The sequence below is a fragment of the Quercus robur genome, chromosome 5, assembly GCF_932294415.1.
Source record: "Quercus robur chromosome 5, dhQueRobu3.1, whole genome shotgun sequence".
NCBI lineage: Eukaryota > Viridiplantae > Streptophyta > Magnoliopsida > Fagales > Fagaceae > Quercus > Quercus robur.
The window spans coordinates 75,582,637-75,604,874 of NC_065538.1; the positions used below are offsets into that span (position 1 = coordinate 75,582,637).

Below are 22,238 nucleotides of genomic sequence, written 5' to 3' on the forward strand. Positions count from 1 at the left end.
TTTTAATGCTTTGGCTTCATAGGCAGCCATGTGGATTTTGCACAACAGAAGGAAAATCCATTTGTTTTGGGGAAGAAAAACAATAGAGAAAGGAGAAAGTAGTTTCCTGTTAGGGTGAGACCTTTTTCTCCAGCAAGGTTTGATATTGGCATCTCTAATTTGATAGGAGAGAGAGAGAGAGAGAGAGAGAGAGAGAGAGAGAGATACAACTTGTTGTATGTGACATGGCTATCTTTTACCTTTTGAATTAATTATTTGCTCTATGTAGGGATGTGCAGCCAACCTGCCAAAAACCGACCCGATGCACCCAACCTGTTGGTTGGGTTGGTTTTTAGGGGTTGGTGGGTTGGGTTTACGTCATAAGATTCACATATTCGCCTAACTTGACCTATTTATATTTAATATATATTTAAATTTTAAAAAATATATTATACAATTTTGTTATTTACTTTTTTGCCCCTCTTCTTAAATAAAACATAAACCCTAAGTTCTTATCATATAGTTTTGTTTTGGTTTGGTGTATGCTCAGGATTATTTGGTTAAAAATTGACTCTTATTATCCACTTTTAATGGTTTGGCTTCACGGGTAGCCATGTGGATTTTGCACAACAGAAGGAACCAAATGGAACACAATCCTCTGTTTTAAGGAAGAAAAACAATAGAGATAGGAGAAAGTAGTTTCATGTAACATGAGGAAACAGAAGCTCATTAAAACAAAGAGAATAAAGGAGTTGCAAAATAAGGTGTCTACACCTATTTATCATATTTTCTCTTATATTTGGAACGTTTCAAATATAAAGGATTATTTATTTTAGTTGGGTTAGGTTGATTTTTTTTTTTTTGGGTTCCAAACCCACCACTCTGCCATATAATCTGATTTTGTTTTTGTTTTTTTATATGTATATAAAATCCAAACCTGTTACCTGTTCACCCAACTCGTTGAAATCATTCATGACCCTTCGGGTTTAATTGGATCAAACACATGGCTTGGGCTTGTGGGTTTGACAAGCCCTCCTAGTCCTATAATACTAAAAATCTAAGAGCTATCATACCATGAAAAGGGTTGACATAAGAGCACTATGATTAATGTTTATTGATTACAATTTTGAGTGGGTTTGATAATGCCTCAATCATGAAAAAAATGTAAAAGCATTTTCTTGCATTAGCAAGTATTGATTCAAGAATAGCTGTTAGGATAATGATGGAGCTCTCCTCATCTCTCTCTCGAGAAGAGCAAGAAGAGTTAGCACGTAGCAATAAGAAGGTTAAAGATGTTAGCTATGCAGGCTTCCAAGGAGGTCTAGATTCGGGATCTTCCTCTCCAAGCTGTGGACAGGGGTCATGGAGTAGGGCCATATCCTTCAAGGATAAGCTTGTTGGTGAAATACCTAGTGCTTTCACCTAGGCCTTTAATTTTGGTGATTGTATGGAAGACGATGAAGACTCAAATGAGGAAGTAGAGGTACTTCGTGAAGGACTAGCTACTGTTAAGTTTTCTAAAGAATTCAAGCAACACATTCGCACTCCATGGTCCAAAGCAATCATTATCAAGGTCTATGGTAGAACGGTTGGGTTCAGCTTTCTACACGGTAGACTACTATCCATGTGGAAACCCGTTGGTAGGCTAGACTGTGTGGGTTTGGGGCATGACTTTTTCCTTGTGAGGTTGTCATTGAAAGAAGATTATGAAAATAACCTTAGGAAGGGTCCTTGGTTTATTGGTGAGCATTTCCTCTCTATTAGGCCATGGGAGCTGAATTTCCGACCAGCATCCACGAGTGTTACTTCAATAGTAGTATGGATAAGACTCAATAAGCTTCCAATTGAGTACTACAATGTGGAAGCTCTTCTTCAGATTGGGAAATCCATTGGCAATGTTCTCAGAATAGATACTTATACTGCCTCTGAAGCTAAAGGAAGGTTTGCTAGGCTCTGTGTTCATATTGATATTGACAAACCTTTGATCACAGCAATTTTAATTGGAAAGTTTGAACAAACAGTATGCTATAAGGGTATTCAAAAGTTGTGCTTCTCTTGTGGAAGAATGGGTCATCGGAGGGAAAATTGCACGTACACAATCCGTCAATGTTCTTAAGTGCATGAGGTGGAAACGGTGGTTGTTAAGGACAAAGGAGAATAGTCACACAAAGAGCATGGTTTGGATAATGCCAAGTCAGGTGAGAGGTTCACCAAAGGCATGCAAGAAGATGTGCAAGACGGTAACCACGACACTATGTACGGGCCATGGGTAGTGGTTGGCAGGAAAAAGAATGGGACAAAAACCCAAAGAAGTGGAAGGCCCCTCCTGGAATTGCCAACGACTACTCCAAGCAGATGCAAGGCATTCGTGGGAATGGAGTCAATGCTAGTACGGGCCTTGGCAAGGTGGAGACCAATATTGGGCCTAGCAGAGAAGCCAAATGGAAGTTGTCTCCTCCGAGAGTAATTAACAAAGCCCAATTGGCGAGCTCCCTTCAAACCATACGGACTGACACGCATGCTCAAGCCCAAATTCCTACGGATGTATGCCCAAAGATATTAGACTTGGATAACATGGGTTTCCGGGTTGGAGATGAAGTGGCCCAGATTAAGCCCAACCTTAAAGCTTCGGTTAAGAGCAAAAAGGTCATTGCCCATGCCAGGGCATCCCAAGATTTTGTAATAGGCGCTATGGAGAAAGATCATAGTGGCTCCATAGTGCACTCCCAAAAGGAAAAAAGAACTCCTTTTTCAAGTGGTGACCAAGTTAACTGTGATGGAGGAGGTAAGCCACGTTCAGGTGAAGAATCAAAACCAAGAGTTGCTTCTTAGTTTCAGCTCACAAGCATGCCCTGGCCAGAGGTGGGCTATAAATTTAAAGGGGATAGTAGTGGAAATTCCAAAGGTGGTGATCGTAGAAATTCGTGCAAATCTGATGTGAGTAATTGGGTGGTTTAACAACAAATTACGAAGGGCATGGAAGTGGATATTCCCTCTGACAGTAGAAAGTGTGAGGAACGGAGGACTGCCATTAACAGACTCGGTATGGGCAAAGATGAGGAATCCATGGTGGCAATTCTGGCGGATGTACCGTTGATAGAGGAGGAGAGGCGAATGTATGGGAAACAATACTGCAGATTTCAACAGTACCTATACTATGTGAAGAGAGTCTTGCGGAATGTCTCTGAGAGTGAAGAATGCTGGAGAATCAACCAATCTCCACTTTCCTCATGGGAAACAAGAATACCACGAAGCAAATTCAAGTCTTTCAACCATATGTGATGTTCAGTTTGCTTGTAATGTCTCAGGAGATGGAGATGTGGGTGCTTCAGCACAATGTAACGTTAATTCCAGGGGAAAGACAGTCATTGGATATGTTGAAGCGGATAGGTTGGAATTTAAAGGAGGAGGCGAAGTTGATGCTTCCTATTGACGAGTGCCCCACATCCCAGCATCAGTTCATCATGAATACCATAGTATGGAATTGTGGAGGCACATTAGAGCCCTCCTTTCAGAGTCATATTCAAGAGCTGGTCCATAATCATAATCTGGCAATGCTAGTGGTCATGGAAACTAGGGTGGGTGGTGACAAGGCAAGGGAGATAACAGACAGATTGCCCTTTGATGGTGCTGTTCATACAGGAACTATTGGATACAATGGCGGGTTGTGGCTGCTCCAGAACTCAGATAGAGTGGAGATTACTCCTCTCATGAGCATGAAGCAGGAGATTCATGTGACAGTTAAGGTAAGAAACTCTAACCTAGACTGGTTATTTACTGTAGTGTATGCTAGTTGTAAAAGTGCTGAAAGGCACATTTTGTGGAATAATCTTAATAAAGTTGTTGAACTTCATAATATGCCTTGGGTATTAGCTGGGGATTTTAATGAGCCTCTTCAGGCAGAAGTTAAATTTGGGGGAAGGGCTGTTGGTGTAAATAGATCCTTGTTGTTTAAGGAGTGCTTAGACAAGTGCAGCATGATTGACATTGGGTTTTCGAGGCCTCAGTTTACTTGGACTAACAGGAGGGAAGTTCAAGCTCTTATTCAGAAACGAATTGATAGAGTCTTTGTTAACCCTAGTTGGTGTCTTTTATATCCTGAAGCCAGGGTTGTGCACCTTACTAGGTGTCATTCAAATCATTGCTCGGTTATGCTCCAAGTGCTTCCTAGAGCCCCAAGGCAAGGGAATAGGCCTTTTAAATTCCAGACTTGCTGGTTGTCAGACCCTACTTTCCCTTATGTTGTTAGCCAGGCTTGGAGGCATCCGTATGCACTTGAAGAGGCTATAAAGCATTTCACTAAGGATGCCACCAATTGGAACAAGATGCAGTTTGGTAATATTTTTGCTAGGAAGAAGAACATCATGGCAAGGTAAAATGGCATTTGGTGTAAATTGTCATTTAGGCCATCCAATTTTCTGTTAAATATAGAGAATAATCTTCTGAAGGAGCTTGATATGGTGCTGAATCAGGAGGAGGAGCTTTGGGATCTTAAGTTAAGAGTCAATTGGATGATACAATGTGACAGAAACACTGCCTTTTATCATGTATCAACCTTAGTTAGGAGAAAGAGAAACTAGATTGTGGCAATTAAAGATGCAATGGAGGAATGGTTTTCAGAAGTGGATGAAGTCAAGGATTTTGTTAGGAATGGTTTTGACGAAGTTTACACCACCTCGCCACTTAGTGCCAATAAGGCAGCACCTGAAAGGTCTCAATGCCAAGCTAGATTAACTGAGGTAGAGAAAATCAGCATTAGTGGAGCTGCCATAGAGGATGAGGTTAAATCTGCCTTATGGTCTCTTAAAGCATTTAAAGCACCAGGGCTGGATGGGCTACATGCAGGCTTTTTTCAAAGATTCTGGTTGATTGTAGGCAAGTCTATTACTGAGGAAGTACAAAAGATTTTTATTGAGAGCAGAGTTCCAGAATACTTAAACAACACTCATATTGCCCTTATACCTAAGATTCAAGGCCCAGAAACCCTAGGAAACTACAAACCTATAAGCTTGTATAACACAAGATACAAGATTGTAACCAAGATCATTGTTGTTAGGTTGAGACCTTACTTGGATAAGTTAATCTCTCCTCTTCAAGCAGCGTTTGTTCCGGGTAGGAAGGGAGTTGATAATGTCATAATAGCTCAAGAAATCATCCATACGCTAAGTAAAAAGAGAGGGAAAGCTGGGTATAAGGCATTGAAGATTGATTTGGAGAAGGCATATGACAAGCTAGAATGGAGCTTCATAAGGGAAACTCTTATTAGAGTTAACCTTCCTTCGGATCTCATTGACATCATTATGAGTTGTGTATCCATGGTGCATACGTCGGTGCTATTTAATGGTGAAGCTCTTGACTCGATATACCCCTCAAGAGGGATAAGACAAGGAGATCCCTTATCACCGTACCTCTTCATTTTGTGCATGGACTTCCTTGGCCAACTAATTGAAGAGAAATGCAGTCAAAATCTTTGGTAGCTTGTTAAGGCCTCTCGAAATGGCCCGGCCTTTTCTCATTTGCTCTTTGTGGATGATCTTGTTTTCTTTGCCAAAGCAGATTATATTAATTGTTCAACCATTAGAGATGTCCTTGATGACTTTTGTAACTTATCAGGCCAATCAGTGAGTGAAGCGAAATCTAGAGTCTATTTTTCACCTAATGTTGATAGAGACACTAAAGAGTCACTTTGTGATATCCTTGGATTTGCATCCACTCCAAAACTTGGCAAGTACCTTGGATTTCCTATCAAACAGCCCAGAACGTCTCCTCAAGGCTATAATTTCATCTTGGATAGGGTGAAGCAAAAACTAGGGGTTGGAAAGCAAATATGCTTTCATTGGCCGGCTGATCAGTTCTTATACAAGCCTCCTCAACCATGATACCTGCCTATGTTATGTAGTGTACACAACTTCCTGGGAAAAATACTTGAAGGCATTGACCGAGTTAATTGGAATTTTTTTTTGGGGCTCCTCAGATTTAGTTAGGAAAATGCACTGGATTAGGTGGAAAAAAGTGACCAAAGCTAAAGAGGAAGGTGGTCTTGGACTACAAACAGCAAAGGGGCGAAATATTGCACTGTTGGCAAAGCTAAATTGGAGGCTGGCTACTGAAAAAGAAGCTTTATGGGCCAAAGTTTTAAGGCAGAAATACTGCAATCAGCGAAGGATGAATGCAGCCAATACAGATAGACTACCATGCTCTCATATTTAGATTGCGATAAAAAAAGGAAAAGAGGTGTTTAATAGAGGAAGCATGTGGACAGTTGGGAGGGAGAGTAATTTGAGTTTTTGGTCAGGGAATTGGACAAAAAAAGGACCCCTTTGGTAGCAAATTTAAGGGCCTTTAACTCAGGAAGCAAATCAGTGGGCAATGAAGGATATTATGGTGGACTCGGGTTGGGATTGGGATCGAATCCCATTTGAATTCCCTATGGATATCAAGTTGATGATTCAAGCTACTCTTATAGCTATGACAGGTAGAGGTAGGGATAGGTTAGTGGATATGGAGAATCCAAGGGGTGTGTTTGATCTTAAAAGTGCCAATAATGTTGCTGAAAATTCTGGTCTTAGTCCTCCTTTTGCCGTGGGTTGGATATGGAAAGCAAAAACCCTTCCAAAAATAAAGACCTTCCTTTGGAGGTATGCTCATGAGAGTATTGGAGTTAAGGCATGCCTGGTTAGAAGAGGAATGGGCGATGATGAGATTTGTCCTATTTGCAGAGTGGAGGTGGAATCAGTTATGCATGCCCTTAGAGATTGTGGTTGGGCTAAGGCCGTGTGGATGCAGTTGGGTGTTTATAACACTAACCAAGCCTTTTAGATGACATATTTGCAAGAGTGGCTTATGCTGAATGGGAAGATGAACCGTAGCTTACTGCCTGGTCAACCCCCATGGAAGATGATCGACCCTTTTGCAATTTAGAATATATGGAAAAGCAGGAACAATGATGTGTTTAATAGGAAGAACCCCAATCCAAGGTTGGCAACAGACAACATCGCGCAAACCAGGGAGTTTATGTACTGTGTATGCGTATATAGAGATCCAGCCTGATACATTATGAAGGAAGTTAGGTGGGAGAGACCGCCAGAAGGGTGGAGCAAATTGAACACAGTTGGTTTAGTCTTGGGCTAGGTTGCATAGACACACCATTTTTGGTGTCGTGTTCGTGTTCGACACGTGTCGGACACCGGAACGGGGACGACGTGCCAAATTCCGGTGTCTAGCGGTGTCCCTTTTTTTTTCTTTTTTGACACGGCATCGACGCAATTCCGACATGTCCGACGCGCCAGCAGTGAAAAAAAAAATCACAGATTTTGACCGTGGACTTACCAATACCATTGATTTTGTGATAACCCTAAAATAATAAAGCAAGTTTAGAGTCTCTTAGACTGAAAGTTGAAACCACATCTCAAGTTCTTCTCAACCCACCCTTCCTCTGTCGCTGCCGCTGCCTTCTGTCCCTCGCCGGAGTTAGATCAGGCCGATCGGCGAGCTCCGACGTCGACGCCGTGCCCTCTGTCCTCTGTCCCTTCTGATCTCTCTCTCTCTTGGCGCGGACCGATCTCTTGATTCTCTTCTCTGTTCTCTCTCTGTTTTTTTTTTCTTTCCGATATTAATTTTGGTGAATGTACTATTACTCACTTATTTATAACGCATTTTGTTTTGTTTTTTTTTTTAACTGCTACTGTGGCCTGTGGGTGCCCTCTGTCCTATTTATTTTATTATTATTTTTATATTAGTTATAACTTATAAATTTGTTTTTGTGTGTCATGCTATAGTTTTATTTATTTATTAAAGTTAAATATTGTAGGTGATTTTACTAAAATGAATACTGAAAGTGCTTGAAGATTTTGTGTATTATTGTACTACGTTGGGTGTTAGTTTACTTATTTGTAGTTTTTACATAATTTAAATTCTAGACATAAACATATTTTATGTCTAAAAATATTTAAAAATATGCCTAAATATAAAATTTAATTAATTATTTAACCGTTGTGTCGTGTCCTTATTTTTCAAAAATTGTCGTATCCACGTATCCACGTGTCCGTGTTCGTGCAACATAGGTCTTGGGCAGCACGGGTCTAGCTGGGTGTGGGGGAATTGTGAAGAACAATCAAGGTGGCTGGGTTGCTGGGTTTTCTAGACGTATTGGGTAAACTAATAGCTTTGTGGCTGAGTTGTGGGGTCTGCGTGATGGGTTCATCATGTGCTGTAATTTAAATATTACTTCCATTATTGTTGAGCTTGATGCAAAAGCTATTGTTGATATCTTTCAAAATTCAGACTATGAGAATAACATAGTTTCCCCTATTTTGGATGACTGTAGATAGCTGATTTGCAGATTTCAATGAATCCAATTTAAGCACTATTTCAACGAAGCTAACCGGTGTGTCAATATTCTTGCTAGGATGGCTGCTTATAGGAATTTAGACTTTATTTCCTTTGAAAGTCCGCTTGTGGACTTTGTTAATGTGTTTGAAGAAGACTTTCATGGCATGTATATGACCAGGCTTTGCCTGGAACATGATGTAGCTGTTTAGTTTCTTTGCAATATATTGTCTATTTTACCAACAAAAAAAAAAAATCATGAAAAAAATGTCAAACAAACAAATAAATATCTCAATAAAAAAAAAAAAAAAAAAAAAAGTGAAACTTATATGCATTTAAATAATTTTATCAGTAGAATGAAAAGAAAGAGTATCCCCAATTGAAGTCCAAAAGAACAACAAAGAAATAAATAGTAACCGTGACTATTTGTACATGTTTTGTCTAGTTTAGTTATTATAGTTTCTTTGTTCAACAATGAAATTAAATTTTAAATAAATAACAAAAATAATACAGATTTATCTATTTTGAGAATGAAACAAATGAATTATAAATGATATATTCCACGTAACAAAATTTCCATTTAAGTCAACTTTATCATTTCTTATATATTTATTTATTTATTTTTATATGGCGGCCGATCTTAGATGTCCAAATCACAAACAAGTGTATTATTATAGCTTTAACCCTTGCGAGCGCACACACGCATGCTGAAAACTACTTTGGAACTCTTTCATTAACCATGGAACACTTTTCTTCTGTGACGAGTGCAAGAAAATAACTTCAAATTTGTCACCTCAAAAAAAAATTAGAGTGGTGTTAAAGATAATATGAATTTTAGGTTGAAAAAGTTGTAATATTTTTGACATATACTAAGAAAGTAGAGTGATATTAAGGATATTATAAATTGTAGGTAGTAAAAGTTGTAATATATATGGTTTTTTTTTTTTTTTTTGAACTAAAAAATTGGATAGGGAGCAATTTGAGTTGGCGTCTTTCACCTGAGCGTAACCATAATGACACCTAACCCGATGGGTCCTGGTCTACGGGAGCAAAAGATCCAAATAAGTCATAGCTGTGCACCCAGTCTTATTAAAAAAGCTAATAAGCATGAACCGAGAGTATGAAGTCATTTCCCGAGTGCTTCACATTACAGGATTCAATCTTAGACTTTTCACCTCCAAAAAGTTGTAATATTTTTGACATATTTAAAAAAATTATTGTATCATATTTTTGAAGGATTCTTCATAATGAGGTCCTCAAGAATTGTTCCAAGCGTGCAGAAATGAAATTCATAGACGTGGATTTGGGTTAACTTTTATTATTGGTTTGAGTTTTAGAGAGATTGCAAGCCGTCGACTATTAAAGCCAATTGTTTACGTGGAGAAGCATAAGTTCATAACTATAGCCTTTTCTATCCTTAATTATACATCTATCGGCGAAACGATCTCTGTCTTTCTCTTTCTCTGTCTCTGTCTCTGTGGCACGTGTTTCCAGTGGGCTTGAATTAAACAATCTTATGATTTCCGGTGGGCTTCATTTAAATTTTGACTTTTATTTGATAACATTACATGTTAACAACCCAAAGGAACATATAAATGCAGGTATAACAAACAGGAAAAAATTCATAAAATTTTGCGTAGACAAAGTAGGTAAGCACGTACATGTACATGTTGGGGAGAGAAATATTTTGGGGAGACAGTTTGAGTTGTTAATATAACATATAGAGATACTGTTTAACCCAAAAGGTTTAAATCTAATGGGTATGAGTTCAATAACATTATATTAACTATTTATTCTTCTTATTAGTATTCAAGATGAGATTTCATTATTAAACCAACTAAACTACTCGCACACATATATATTCTAACAGTACAATCAAATACAATGTGGTGTATATGTGTGTGTGTGTGTTTTTTTTTTTTTAACAAATCGATAGCTAGGGGTGAATGAATAGAATCCTAAATGTTTTTTTTGAAAGCACTAAAATGCCAATTGAACTACAAGACTTTTAGAAAACACTAGAATGTCAATTGAACTACAAGACTTTTGGTCCCATTTATTTGATTCTATTTCAAAATACAATCTCTCTCTCTCTCTCTCTCTCTCTATATATATATATATAAATTGATAAAAGAAACACGTGGGAGTATATTATTAGATGTGGACAGTTAAATAGGTCAGAGTAGCATTTGTTATAGTTAGCAAAAAAGTTTACTTTTAGTTAAATGACCCGTGTGTTGAAACATACAATAAAGAAGTATGTGAGAGTATAAATGTGTGTGTATATATATATATATTTGACGCAGTATAAATGTATAATATTAGATGTGGGAAGTTAACTAGTATTTATTCTAGTGAAAGTTTTTAATTGATTAAATGGTCTGCGTGTTTAAACATAAACATAAAGAAACACGTGGAGGGACAGGAACCAATAATCAATGTATTGAAGTATTTTTTTTTTCGCTGAAATGTATTCAAGTATTCATGACAGCTACGTGTGTGTAATGGTATAACAAGTGAAAATTCTTAAGGGATTGGTCTCCATGAGATCATGAGTTTAAAACTCTTAATTGATATCTTGGACTCAGCCCAAGTCAATTTTTCATAAAATTAATTTGTGTGTGTGTGTGATGTGTAGATTATACATATTTGGGAGAATAAATCGTCTCTCGAAAAACTCCAGACACCCGTGCACGTAAAAAAAAATGAAATTATTTAGCATACTCAATATATATATTACATTTTTCTTTCATATAATAATAAAGGAAAATGCTAACGGATGCCCTTAGAGTAATGGTTAACAATCCATTTTGAGAAAATTTATATGGGAAAAGGAAAAAAAAATTTTAATATTTTGACAACTTTTTTCATTTCTTATAAAAGTGGTGCCTAAACTTTCTTAAAATGAGTTGTTAACCATTACCCCCCCCCCCCCCCTTTTTTTTGTTGATACAAGATAGAATTTCTACTCTAACCTAATCTAAGGATTTGTTTGGTTGGAGGGGTGAAAAAGCGAGAAGATAGAAAATGGTGGGAGGATGGAAAAGTGAGAGGATAGAAAAGATTTTAATTTCTTTCCTTTTTGTTTGGTTGGGAGTGGAAAAATAGAAGAATGAAAAATGTGAGTTTGTATAAATTTACTCATATACCCTTGTTAAAAAATGATAGCCAATTAAAACAAAAAAGTGACAAACAACCAAAAAAAATCACCCAAATTATTAAAAAATAAAAATCATGTCCAAAAAAAAATCATGTCTAGTTAAAACAAACAAAAAAAAAAAAAAAAAAAAGAAGAAGAAGAAGAAGAAGAAGAAGAAGAAGAAGAAGAAGAAGAAGGCAACGCCTAGGAAATCCAAAAGAAAAAAAAAAGGGAGAAGAAGAAGAAGCCAACGTCCAACCTAGGAAATGAAAAGAAAAATGAAAAATAGGGAGGCAAAGTCCCACAGCACCAAAAAAAAGAAGAAGGAATTGGACGAATTTTCATTTGCAAAAGTACATAGGCAGTTTTGTCCATTAAGTGGCCTCATTTTCTCTTTTTAGTTTTCTCTCCAATTTGGGAAAAAAAAATTTTAGTAGGGCAGGAGAGAAAACACCTGAGCCCCACTATTTATTTTCCTTCCTACCCACTCAACCAGACACACTCTAAAATGTTTTCCTTCCCATTTTATCTTCAAAGTTTTCCGTCCACTATATTTTACCTCTAAAGAAACATACCTTAAGTGTATATGTGTGTGAAACTCCCTTCTAGAGACTTGAACCCTGACCCTTATCTCTCACACCTCATACCCCACAAGTATTTATATTTGTGGAGTGACCATCGCACCAAAGGTGTGCGGTGGTAATTGTTAACCATTACCTTAAGAGTATTCGTTAGCATGACCTAATAATAAATCACATTTATAAGGCTCGTACGAAAGAGACTACTCAAAATTATTCATTGGTGTATGAAATAATTTCTGCTTATACATTATTGTGGTAAAGGGTTAAAACTTGAGAAAACTTAAATCCGGATAAGGGAAAGTAAGTATGAAGCTTAGGATTGAAGAAGAAATGGCCAAATTGGATATATTGTCTACGAAAACAAACCCACACGTGAAGGTTTAATTAAGACTAGAATGAAATGAAATGAAAAATATATATGAAATCAAAACAAAGTAAAAGATGCCCTTTGGATATCTATGTTCACACTACTGTGTTCTAGTAGATGCTCCTTCTGATCCATTTCACACTTAAAAGTCAAATCAGATTAGCAATTAATTAATTTTTTTTATAGGAATTAGCATTCCATTTCTTCTTGAAATGAAAGGTAGACGGTGCTATTTGGTCAACCAACCACGCTATTAGATAGCCACGTCATAGCTGTCTTCATATAATCCTACGTGTGCACATCTTCTTTTACACGTAGTAGTGGTTTCTTGGAACCTAGATATATAGATAAAACTTCAATGAAACTCAAACACCTATATATATACCAAACCTCTCTATCTTTCAATTTCTTCACACAACAAAGAAATATACAAATTGGTTTTCATCACCAAAAGAAAGAGAAAATTTACAAATTTGTGAAAAACCCAAAATGGGAAACTGCTTGAGACGTGAATCTAGTTCAATGGTATGGGCTGGTGATGATTGGGGTTCCCTCAATTCTTCAAAGAACCACCATGATGCAATGTTTGCTGAAGCTGATCATGACCATAAAGGCAACAACGTGGAAAGGCATAGGCTTCTTGGTAACATGTCTTCCTCTTCTGCAAGTGCTGGTAATAATCATGCAAGAGAGGTGAAGATCAAGATTACAAAGAAGGAGCTGGAAGAGTTGGTAAACATGCAAGGTTTGTCTATGGAACAAGTTCTTGCTCGTTTAGCAGAAGCTGCTGCTGATGGTAAATATGAGTTGGAACGTCAAAGGTCATGGAGGCCAGCCCTGCAAAGCATTCCAGAGGTTAATTAATAGCCAATTAAGCTCATCACTGTGCATATATGTCATTTTATGTAGAGGTTAGAATATGAATGTATTCAGTGGGTGAGAGGGAGAGGCATTTATTATTATTATTTTTTTGAAAGCTAGAGGCATGTAAATAGTTAAGTCTGTTGCATCTAACTTTCATTGTATATATATATATATATATATATATTTTTTTTTTTTTTATAGGAGTTTTCATTGTATGTTGAGATTTCAGGGATTCAATTCCTTAATTTACATTTAATTGGATTTGTATAAAACCAGTTTTTCACAATATGATGCGTCTGAGAAAAAAAATTAGAATTTTCTTTTTCATTCGCTAATTATTAATTTCGAAAATTTAAAAGCATACAAATTTGTGTTTGATTCTTTTTTGCTGAGAATTGGTCTTTGATTCAGATTCCGAACGCGTCTATATAATTACTTTGACTTTCTCAATGACAACACAAGACATAGAAAATCTATAGGCATTAAAAAAGAAAAGGAAAGCAGAGAATCTACTTAAAGTGATTAAGTAAGATCTTCCATTCTTGTCTATATTATATTAATTAAAGAATAAGAGGACAAATTAACTTTCATAAAGAAGAACAAGGGAACTTTTTGGTTTTTTAATTTAACACAATTAATGCTTACTTTTCTTATATCTTTAATTCAAATTCAGTGTAGTAGAAAAATATTCTCACAAATACTTCAAGCTACCAGGTACCACCTTAAAATAATGCTCATCATATAACGGAAAAAACTACAAAAATAATACAGTAATAATAACAATAATAATAAACCCAAATGAAAGGAAAATTAATGACACACTAGACATATCTTTATTTATTTATTTTATAGTTCATAGCAAATAGTACCTAGAAAGCACATAGAATTCATTTGAGGGTGCCGTAACGTGTCAGACACAGGACACGCCTAGAACACTTTTGCCATGTGTCCCAACTATGTTCTTTATTTTAGCAAAATTGCAGGACACAGTCTAGACATTTATCTTTTATTTATTTTTAGTTTAATCTTGAATGCTTATCTAGTTATTTTTGGTTTACTCTTTTAGATTTTTTTTTTTTTTGTTCTCGTAGATCTTATTCTTTAGTTTTTGAATTCTAATTAATAAATATCATATATTAGTTATGAATTCACTTTATTATCATTTATTGCTCTTAAATTGATACAAGTCTAGCATTATATAAAAAATAAATAAATGCTTAACAATATTTAAAAATAAACATAAAAATATTTAATAATCAATTTATATATGTATTATCACCATACCCGTGTCCTAATTTATGTAAAATTGTCATGTCATTATGTCGTATCCATGTTAGTGTCTGTGTCTACGATAGGTTAGCACATTGAATATATCATGAAGCCTATCCATTAGCACGTATAGATTAAGACTTGACCAAGTATTATTTTCACGTTGCCATACTTCTTCTTCTTGACTAACCAAATGGTGTGTGCGAGAATAAGAAAGAAAAAGCCACCACGAAACTTTTCATGCACTAATTCCTTGGGGGCTCGGTCTGATTAGGACTAGAATAAACCCACGTTTATCAAATGAAAAGTTCAACCTGTTCCAAGTCCAACTTCAATTTTGGTCTTAAGCTTCGAATAGTCAGCCCAGCCCATTAAACCCATTAATTTCTGACCAGGGCAAAGCCGCCTCTTGTATGGGCTTGTCTTATGTTTAGTGTTCCAAAAATCCAAAAGCATTTTCATGCGGGATGGTCCCTTCATCATCATATATCTGTTTTTGCACTGATAATTATATGATGCAACTTAGCTTGCATGCCTGGTCCAGTGTGCAAAAATTTATTGAATGCAAATAATGCCAGCCTGACCTTTGTTTAATAATCAAGCAAAGGGCAAATCCATCCATGAGAAAAAAGCAATATAAAGATAGGATTGCAAATTTATTGGATGCTAATTGAACCCTTGTGTGAAGTGTGATACTCAAGTAGAGCATCAATAAACATCCCAAAAAAAAAAAAAAAAATATATATATATATATATATATATTTATTAAAGCTTCTTTATATAGACTGGGAGGAGCTTAGGATTCTCTGGAAAGAGCTCTGAAGATTCCTGAAATTCTAGGGGGTAATTTGCTTTTTCCTTGGGTGAAAACCTTTTCTACTGAAAGTAGACAAGACCCTCGAAAGCGCAGCGAAACTACGTGACGGTTCATGTTTTGTATTTTTGTGTTGACTAGTACTGTTTTTGTCTTTTTGTGTCGGTTGGTACTGTTTATATATATATTATTTTTATGTATTTATCAATAGTATGAGTTTTAGTTAGTTTAACTGATAAAATCTTTTATTATTAAATAAGAGATCTTGAAAACTCAGCCTAAATAAAAAAACCATTTGTTGTCTTGACCTCATAAGTGAGTTGAGGGCTTGAGGCTAGTATCTTAGAGCATTCACATTGGGTATTGTATATGCCATATGTTGGTAATATTTCGTATCAGTACCTCAAAATCCCCCATTACTCGGTCTTGCAAAGTCTTACAATTGCAAAAAAAATTGCAATTGTGCTACAGTGCCATCCTATTTTTATGATGGCACTGTAGCAACTTGTATACATTTTTATATTGTTTTTTTCCCTAGTGATGGTGGGTGGGTATTTTTAAATTTTTTTTTTTATTTTTTATGAAGAGGAAGAGAGAGAAAAAGAGTTGGTGAAATTAAGGGTGTGTTTGGTAATTATTTTTTCCCCTTATTTTCTATTTCTAAAAAAAATTTCTATTTTTGAGACTAAAAAATTTGTTTGGCAACTCAGAATGGAAAGAAAACAAAAACTGTTCTCAAAACTCAATTTGTGATGACAACTGAAAACATGCAAAATGTTGTTTTCAGTTTCTAATTTTCAAAAGTCAATAAAAACATGCATTTAATTTAATGAACCTGTCTCATTTAATGAGTTAGTATTAGAGTTCAAATCCTAGTAACAACATATTTTAGTATTTTTTATTTTTATTTTTTCAAAAAAAGATCTTTTTAATTTCAGTTAACCAAACATGTTTTTGATTTCAAAAATACAAGAAAATTGTTTTTTCTTTATATTCCCCAGAACAAGTTTTTGAAAATAAAAAATAAAAACTGTTATCAAACATAACCTAATATTTTAATGAATAGATGAGATAAATAAGAAATGAGATATTGCCATATTGGGTGTATTGTAAAATGGTATGGTATAATTGATAAAATAATTTTTGAGATGGTAAAAGAGACTAGTTTGAAGATTCCGGATGCGAATACTCTTATAATCAGCCTTTAAAAACAAAGTGATATTGGGTACACATATTCCATCTTTGAGGGTGATTCCAAATTTGTGGTGGAACTGTGGAAGTTGTTTTGAAACAAAACTATGAAGCAATTGAAAAATTGACAAGTTTGTTTTGGACGAAGACTTTTTTATTTTTTGGGTCTATTCGGGTACACTCCAAGATCAGCCAATACATAGCCATAATTTGGCTTCTTGGGCCGCATCCAACAAAGCTTTGGAGATCGTTCATCACTCCAATTTGTCATCTTTCTTCTTGGTGCCCATTGTTATTCTTTTGTTGGTGTAATAAAAATTTTAATCCAGGATTTTTTTTTTTTTTCATTAAGATAGAGAATTTTGGTTTTGTGATTTTTAGGCCGCCTCTAATTTGTGATTTTAGTTTTAAATTCATTAGCCAACACTTTGGAGTCACCTCTAATAATTACCTAGGTATTTGGATAAGAGGACTATAGCCATTTCACACCTCTAATAATTACCTAGGTATTTGGATAAGAGGACTTTAAACTATTTTACTTTGGATATATATGAACACTGGTCGATAATTCGTGCAATGCACAGAAAACTTTAGCATAATATAATATAATATATTTTTTTGTTTAAATATAAATTTCATAATAATAATAATTATAAATAAACATTTATCATAATTGTTTTTGCATATAAAACTATATATTTTAGTTTTAGGCATTTTATGATTGTGTTAATATATGAAATTATATATTGTACTATTTAAAGAAAATATAATATACCAAAAGACTCTAAGTGAAAATTTAAATATAGAATATAATTTAATTTAATTAAAAATATATATTAGAATAGTGACATGTAAAATTATGAGACCTCAAAATTTTATATGACATAATACTATGAGATCAACTAAAAGTCTAACAACTTCGGTTATATATATATATATATATATATATGTATGTATGTATGTGTTGCAACTATTTTCATTGAAAACGGAAATGATAAAACTTAAAGAATGCTTTTCTTCAATTTTGTACTTAAGAATTTTTCAATTGATTCAGCCATATATTTATATTAATCAATGCTTCTTCTTCTTCTTCGTCAAAAAAAAAAAAAAAAAACCAATGCAACAATAATAATGTTATTTATATAAGGATAAAATTGTATTTTACCATGTAATTGAGTAATTCATTAGTTAAATACAATTTAAGTATAAAAAAAAAGTGCAAACAAGATACAAATTATATGGAGGAATTTTCCTTCAAATTGATTGAGACAAAAAAAATTTCTATCAACCATTACAAGCCATCATAAATTGAAGAAGAATTTATTATTATTATTTATATATAATAAATCGACCAAGATACTAATTAGTTTTTAATGTTGAATAAAATATTTTACTAGTTAAATTAATTGAAACTAATTGAAATCCACAAGTAATGTGGGATACAGAAGTTTAATAAAGTAATAGTGTCACGTGTCATATTTGAGGTCAAGGGTACTAGAGGATCTCACACTATAGAGGAAGAGCTTCTGAGAGGAAGCTAGTTTTGACGTATTTGAAAGGATGATAGTTGCTACCATATTTAATGCAGCTCACTAAATTTCCTGATCGCATTTATGTGGAAAAAACCTCTAAACAGTGTTGTCTTAATTATTGCAACTCATAGAAGATTTGAGAAGGTGTTTGATGGAACAAGTACTCGAGTAATAGCCTAAATGATCAATAAATGGAGAGCCAAGATCAACTAAAAGAGAATATATAATATAAAAGATCCTCTGAAAAATGGTAGAGTTGACGAAGGATCTCAAAGAGAAAAATACTATAGCAAATCATTCTTGAAATCAAACTAATATAAATATCTACCTTTGGACCTTAGCCGAGGACTAGTATTCTTCATTATTCCTTGTCTTTTTCTTCTTCTTCAACTGTACTAGGTTATTTGGTTCAAGTTCCCGTCTCTACAAATACATTATATTACGTCAAACTCATTTTTGGCACGGACAAGTAAATCACTCTAGAAGAAAACTGGGTCCAAATTTTATCATCATTGCTTATTCTGCAGGCCTTAAAAAACCCACTAAAACCAGCACCAGAAAAATCAATCCCAATCCCAAATCCGCAGTGACGAAGAACTAGCAATTGGGCAGAGGCCACGTGTCCCCTTACAGGCATGAGAGCTCTAGATGTGAGTGTGAATGACACGCTGAACACGCAAGCAAAAAGTGGGTCCCGCACACACGTGTCACCCGTGCGAGAGACACAGCAGTTTAGCACTCATACTCATACAAACAAAAGTGGGAAAAGGCAATTGATGGCGTTAATGCACTGGTTGGTGTTTGTCTCTGAGTTTCTTGCTCATGGTGGGCTCTACCTCTCTCTCTTTCTCATTCAAAGAGAGTGACTGTGTGTGTGAGTGAGGACAGCTAGCTATTACTCTATACTGCTTTCTAGTCCCCACACACTTTGAAGCTCATTCATGGCTTCTATATACCATTGTCTCTTTCTCTTTTCCTTTGATTATTATTATTACTCACATACCAGCCAACAACTTCTTCAATTCCCAGCCTGATTCTTGTTAACCACTCTTTCTCTTTTGCTTTCTTTCTTGCTTTTTTTTTCATTTTTTGTTTTGTTTTTGGCTCTACTGTGTTTGATACAAGTGTCAGGCATGAAAGGGAGGGTTTTTTTCAAGCTCGGTCTCAATATCATTCTTCTGGAAGTGTTCCTATTAGCTCTCTGTGAGTATGCAAGCACATTTACTTGTTAATTCCTGTACTGGGTTTTGGTTTATTTTACATGATCTGTGTGTTTTTTTTTAGTTGGGTCATTTTTGAATTGCTCTATTTTGTAGGAAATGCAGGTGGGTTTAGTGTATATTTTTTTGCTGTATTTTGGGGTTTCATGAAATGGGTTTTGTGGAATTTCATTATTGGTATGAAAATATGGTGTTCTAACTTCGAAGTTCCCTCTTTTATTTTTTGGGTAGAGGTCTTGAAGTTTCATTTTTCAACTTTTGAGAATATGGTGCACTGGCAACCAATTAACTATGCATATATACTTTTGTATTCATATTATTATTATTTTTTTTTGACAAAATATACTCCAGTATTTTTGACACATTGAGTTTACTTGATGTTTGCTATTAAGTAATCTGTTTTTCTTATGGTTCAGACTGATGTCCCACTGTTCCAGATTGAGGCTAGTGTTAATGTTTTGGGATTGATTCATTAGTTTAGGTATAGAGTTGCGTTAAAGGTTAATAGCTTGTTTCTGTGATAGCGCCCGGGCCACCATTGTTGCGCAAGTAGTACTTGTAATCACTTTGTATAGATTGAATAATGGGGCACGCTTGCTTTTCATGGAACTGGTGCTAAGAAAAACAGCATCTTCTTGGGTGAGACTGAAGACTATGTACTTAGTACCAATTTCCGGAGAATTACATTATGAACAAGGGAGAAGTTAACCATGTCTGTTGGAAATTCCTGTCTTAGTACACTACTTAGTAGTTAGAACCAACTAAATTAGTGGCTGATGAATAACCAACTCAGTATATCACTACTATTTGTTTTGTTTGATAGAAGGTAGAGCCTCCAATTAATGATTCAGTTTCTTGTCAAATTTTGTGTTAAAGGTTAGTGTGATTCTCCAAATAGATTAGATATTGGATTGGATTAAAAGAGTGTGTGTTGCACACTTGCACGGGCATGAACTGAGTTCCACATCGGATGTTTACTAAGTAGATCTAAGCGATTATGAGGAATCCTAATTGTTACTTGACTAGTCCTTTTAGGTTATAGCTGCAAACGTAGCTAGTGATTTCCCCACCTTGTCTTGATGAGGATGTTGGGAAGTGTGTGTTGCACAAGCATGAGTTAAAGCTTCCATTGGGTGTTCACTAGGTAGTCTTGGCCATGGAAGCTATTACTAGGAGCCTTAATTCTAACTTGACCAGTCCTTTTGGGGTATAGTACTGCACTAGCGCTTCCTTGCATCATGCCAGTTAGAACTTCACTCTGCCACTATTTCCATTTCTACGTTGTTTTGCTTGAATCATATAATTGTCTCTTCAGATTTTTATGAGTTAGTATCATAATTCTAAATTGAAGCTTCCCATTTATTTATTTTCTTTTTTTGGTTTTTGAAGAGTTTCAGTGTGTAGGGACAAAGGTGCAACCCCACACACAACCCCCCCCCCCCCCCCCCCCCCCCCCAAAAAAAAAAAAAAAAATCCCTGTATTGGTGAATAGAGGCGTCAAATGTTACATTTACTTTCTTTGAATTCACAAGATGTTATCCATTCTCAAAAAGGTTCTAGTATTCCACAATGCTTATTTTTACATAACTCCCTTTGTTAAGTATTGCTGAGTCCCATGCAATAAGAAAGGATGGGTTAGGTTTGAGATTGAGAGAAATCCTAATTGGTCGGTTGTATTGTTGTACAATGTTGGAGGTACTGGTGATGTTTCTAATGTTAAATTTAGGGCTTTAATCCCGATTGGATTCAACTATTGCGCAATTGGGGCCAAAATTGGCAGGCTGGCACAGAGTTGATAGGGCAAAGCTTGTCATTCCAAGCAACTACTAGTGATGGGAAAATGTTGCAGTTTGATGATGTACTGGGTTTTGGTTTATTTTACTTGATCTGTGAGTTTTTTCAGTTGGGGTTCATTGTTGAATTGCTCTATTTTGGAGGAAATGTAGGTGGGTTTAGCGTATTTTTGCTGAGTTTTGGGGTTTCATGAAATGGGTTTTGTGGGACTTTATTATTGGTATATAAATATGGTGTTCAAACTTCAAAGTTCCTTCTTTTATTTTTTGGTGGAGGTATTGAATTTTCATTTCAACTTTAAGGAATATGGTGCACTGGCAATCAATTTGCTGATGCAATTGTTTTGTTTACACTATCAGTTTACTTGTATGAGCTGGGCATTAGTATTTGCTATTAATTAAAATTGTTTTCTTTAAGGTTCAGACTGATGTGCCAGTGTTCTAGATCGAGGCTAGTGTTAGGATTTTGGAATAAATTGTATCATTTATTTAGGTATAGACTTGTGTTAAATGTTCAATAACTCGCCTCTGTGATAGCACCCTGGCCACCATTTTTGCCACAAATAATTGACACAATCAGTGCTCACTTCACATGGATTGATTTCTGGCAAGGCTGCTTTTATGGAATTGGTGCTAAGAAATTCATCATCTTCTTTGGTGCGTAGGAGGACTTTGTACTTAGCATCAATTTCCAGAGAATTGGTTTCTAACATACATTATCAACAAGGGAGAAGTTAACCATGTATGTTGGAAATTCCTATCTTAGTACTCTACTTAGAAAATAAATAAATTAGTGGGTCGATGAACAACAAACCCAGTATATCACTACAATTTTTTTTTTTTTTGTTTAATAGAAAGTAGATCCTCCAATTGATGACTCAATTTATTGTCAAATTTTGTGTTGAAGGTTAGTGTGATACTTCAATAGTTTGGATATTTGATTAGATTAGAAGAGTTTGTCTTGCAAGGGCATAAGTTGAGTCCCACATCAGGTGTTTACTAAATAGATCTAAGTGATAATGAGGAGCCCTAATTGTAACTTGACTAGTCTTTTTAGGTTATAGCCTCAAATATTGCTAGTGCTTTATCGCCTTATCTCGACAAGGTTGTTAGGACATTAGTGTTGTATAGGTATGACTTAAGTCTTACATCAAGTGTTTA

At 35.4% G+C, this 22,238-nt stretch overlaps 3 protein-coding genes across 7 annotated transcripts in view; all 3 read left to right on the top strand.

Moving 5' to 3' along the window:
- Nucleotides 1-1,426: 1,426 nt before the first annotated feature.
- Nucleotides 1,427-2,095, top strand: LOC126728718 (uncharacterized protein At4g02000-like). Its single transcript, XM_050434505.1, has one exon. The coding sequence runs from the start codon at nucleotides 1,427-1,429 to the stop codon at nucleotides 2,093-2,095; it is 669 nt and encodes a 222-aa protein (XP_050290462.1).
- Nucleotides 2,096-12,764: 10,669 nt separating this feature from the next.
- On the top strand, nucleotides 12,765-13,544 carry LOC126727107 (uncharacterized). Its single transcript, XM_050432605.1, has one exon. It carries the CDS (start codon nucleotides 12,884-12,886, stop codon nucleotides 13,256-13,258), a length of 375 nt encoding a protein of 124 aa, XP_050288562.1. The 5' UTR covers nucleotides 12,765-12,883; the 3' UTR covers nucleotides 13,259-13,544.
- A 5,282-nt stretch (nucleotides 13,545-18,826) lies between these two features.
- The window catches only part of LOC126727112 (uncharacterized GPI-anchored protein At1g61900-like), a 70,607-nt gene continuing 67,195 nt past the window's right edge, over nucleotides 18,827-22,238 (top strand). The window contains exon 1 of one of the 5 annotated variants that reach the window (XR_007656152.1): nucleotides 18,827-19,267. Coding sequence is in view for 2 of the 5 variants with exons in the window: in XM_050432618.1 (XP_050288575.1) it covers nucleotides 19,198-19,267 (70 nt within the window). In the remaining 3 variants the exon portion in view is untranslated. The remainder of the gene's footprint in view (nucleotides 19,268-22,238) is intronic. The other 4 variants (XR_007656154.1, XR_007656153.1, XM_050432618.1 and 1 more) reach the window with 4 other exon arrangements.

Excerpts from the sequence above, each read along its gene's own strand:
- LOC126727107 (XM_050432605.1), top strand. The coding sequence starts at position 12,884 with ATGGGAAACTGCTTGAGACGTGAATCTAGTTCAATGGTATGGGCTGGT.
- LOC126728718 (XM_050434505.1), top strand. The coding sequence starts at position 1,427 with ATGGAAGACGATGAAGACTCAAATGAGGAAGTAGAGGTACTTCGTGAA.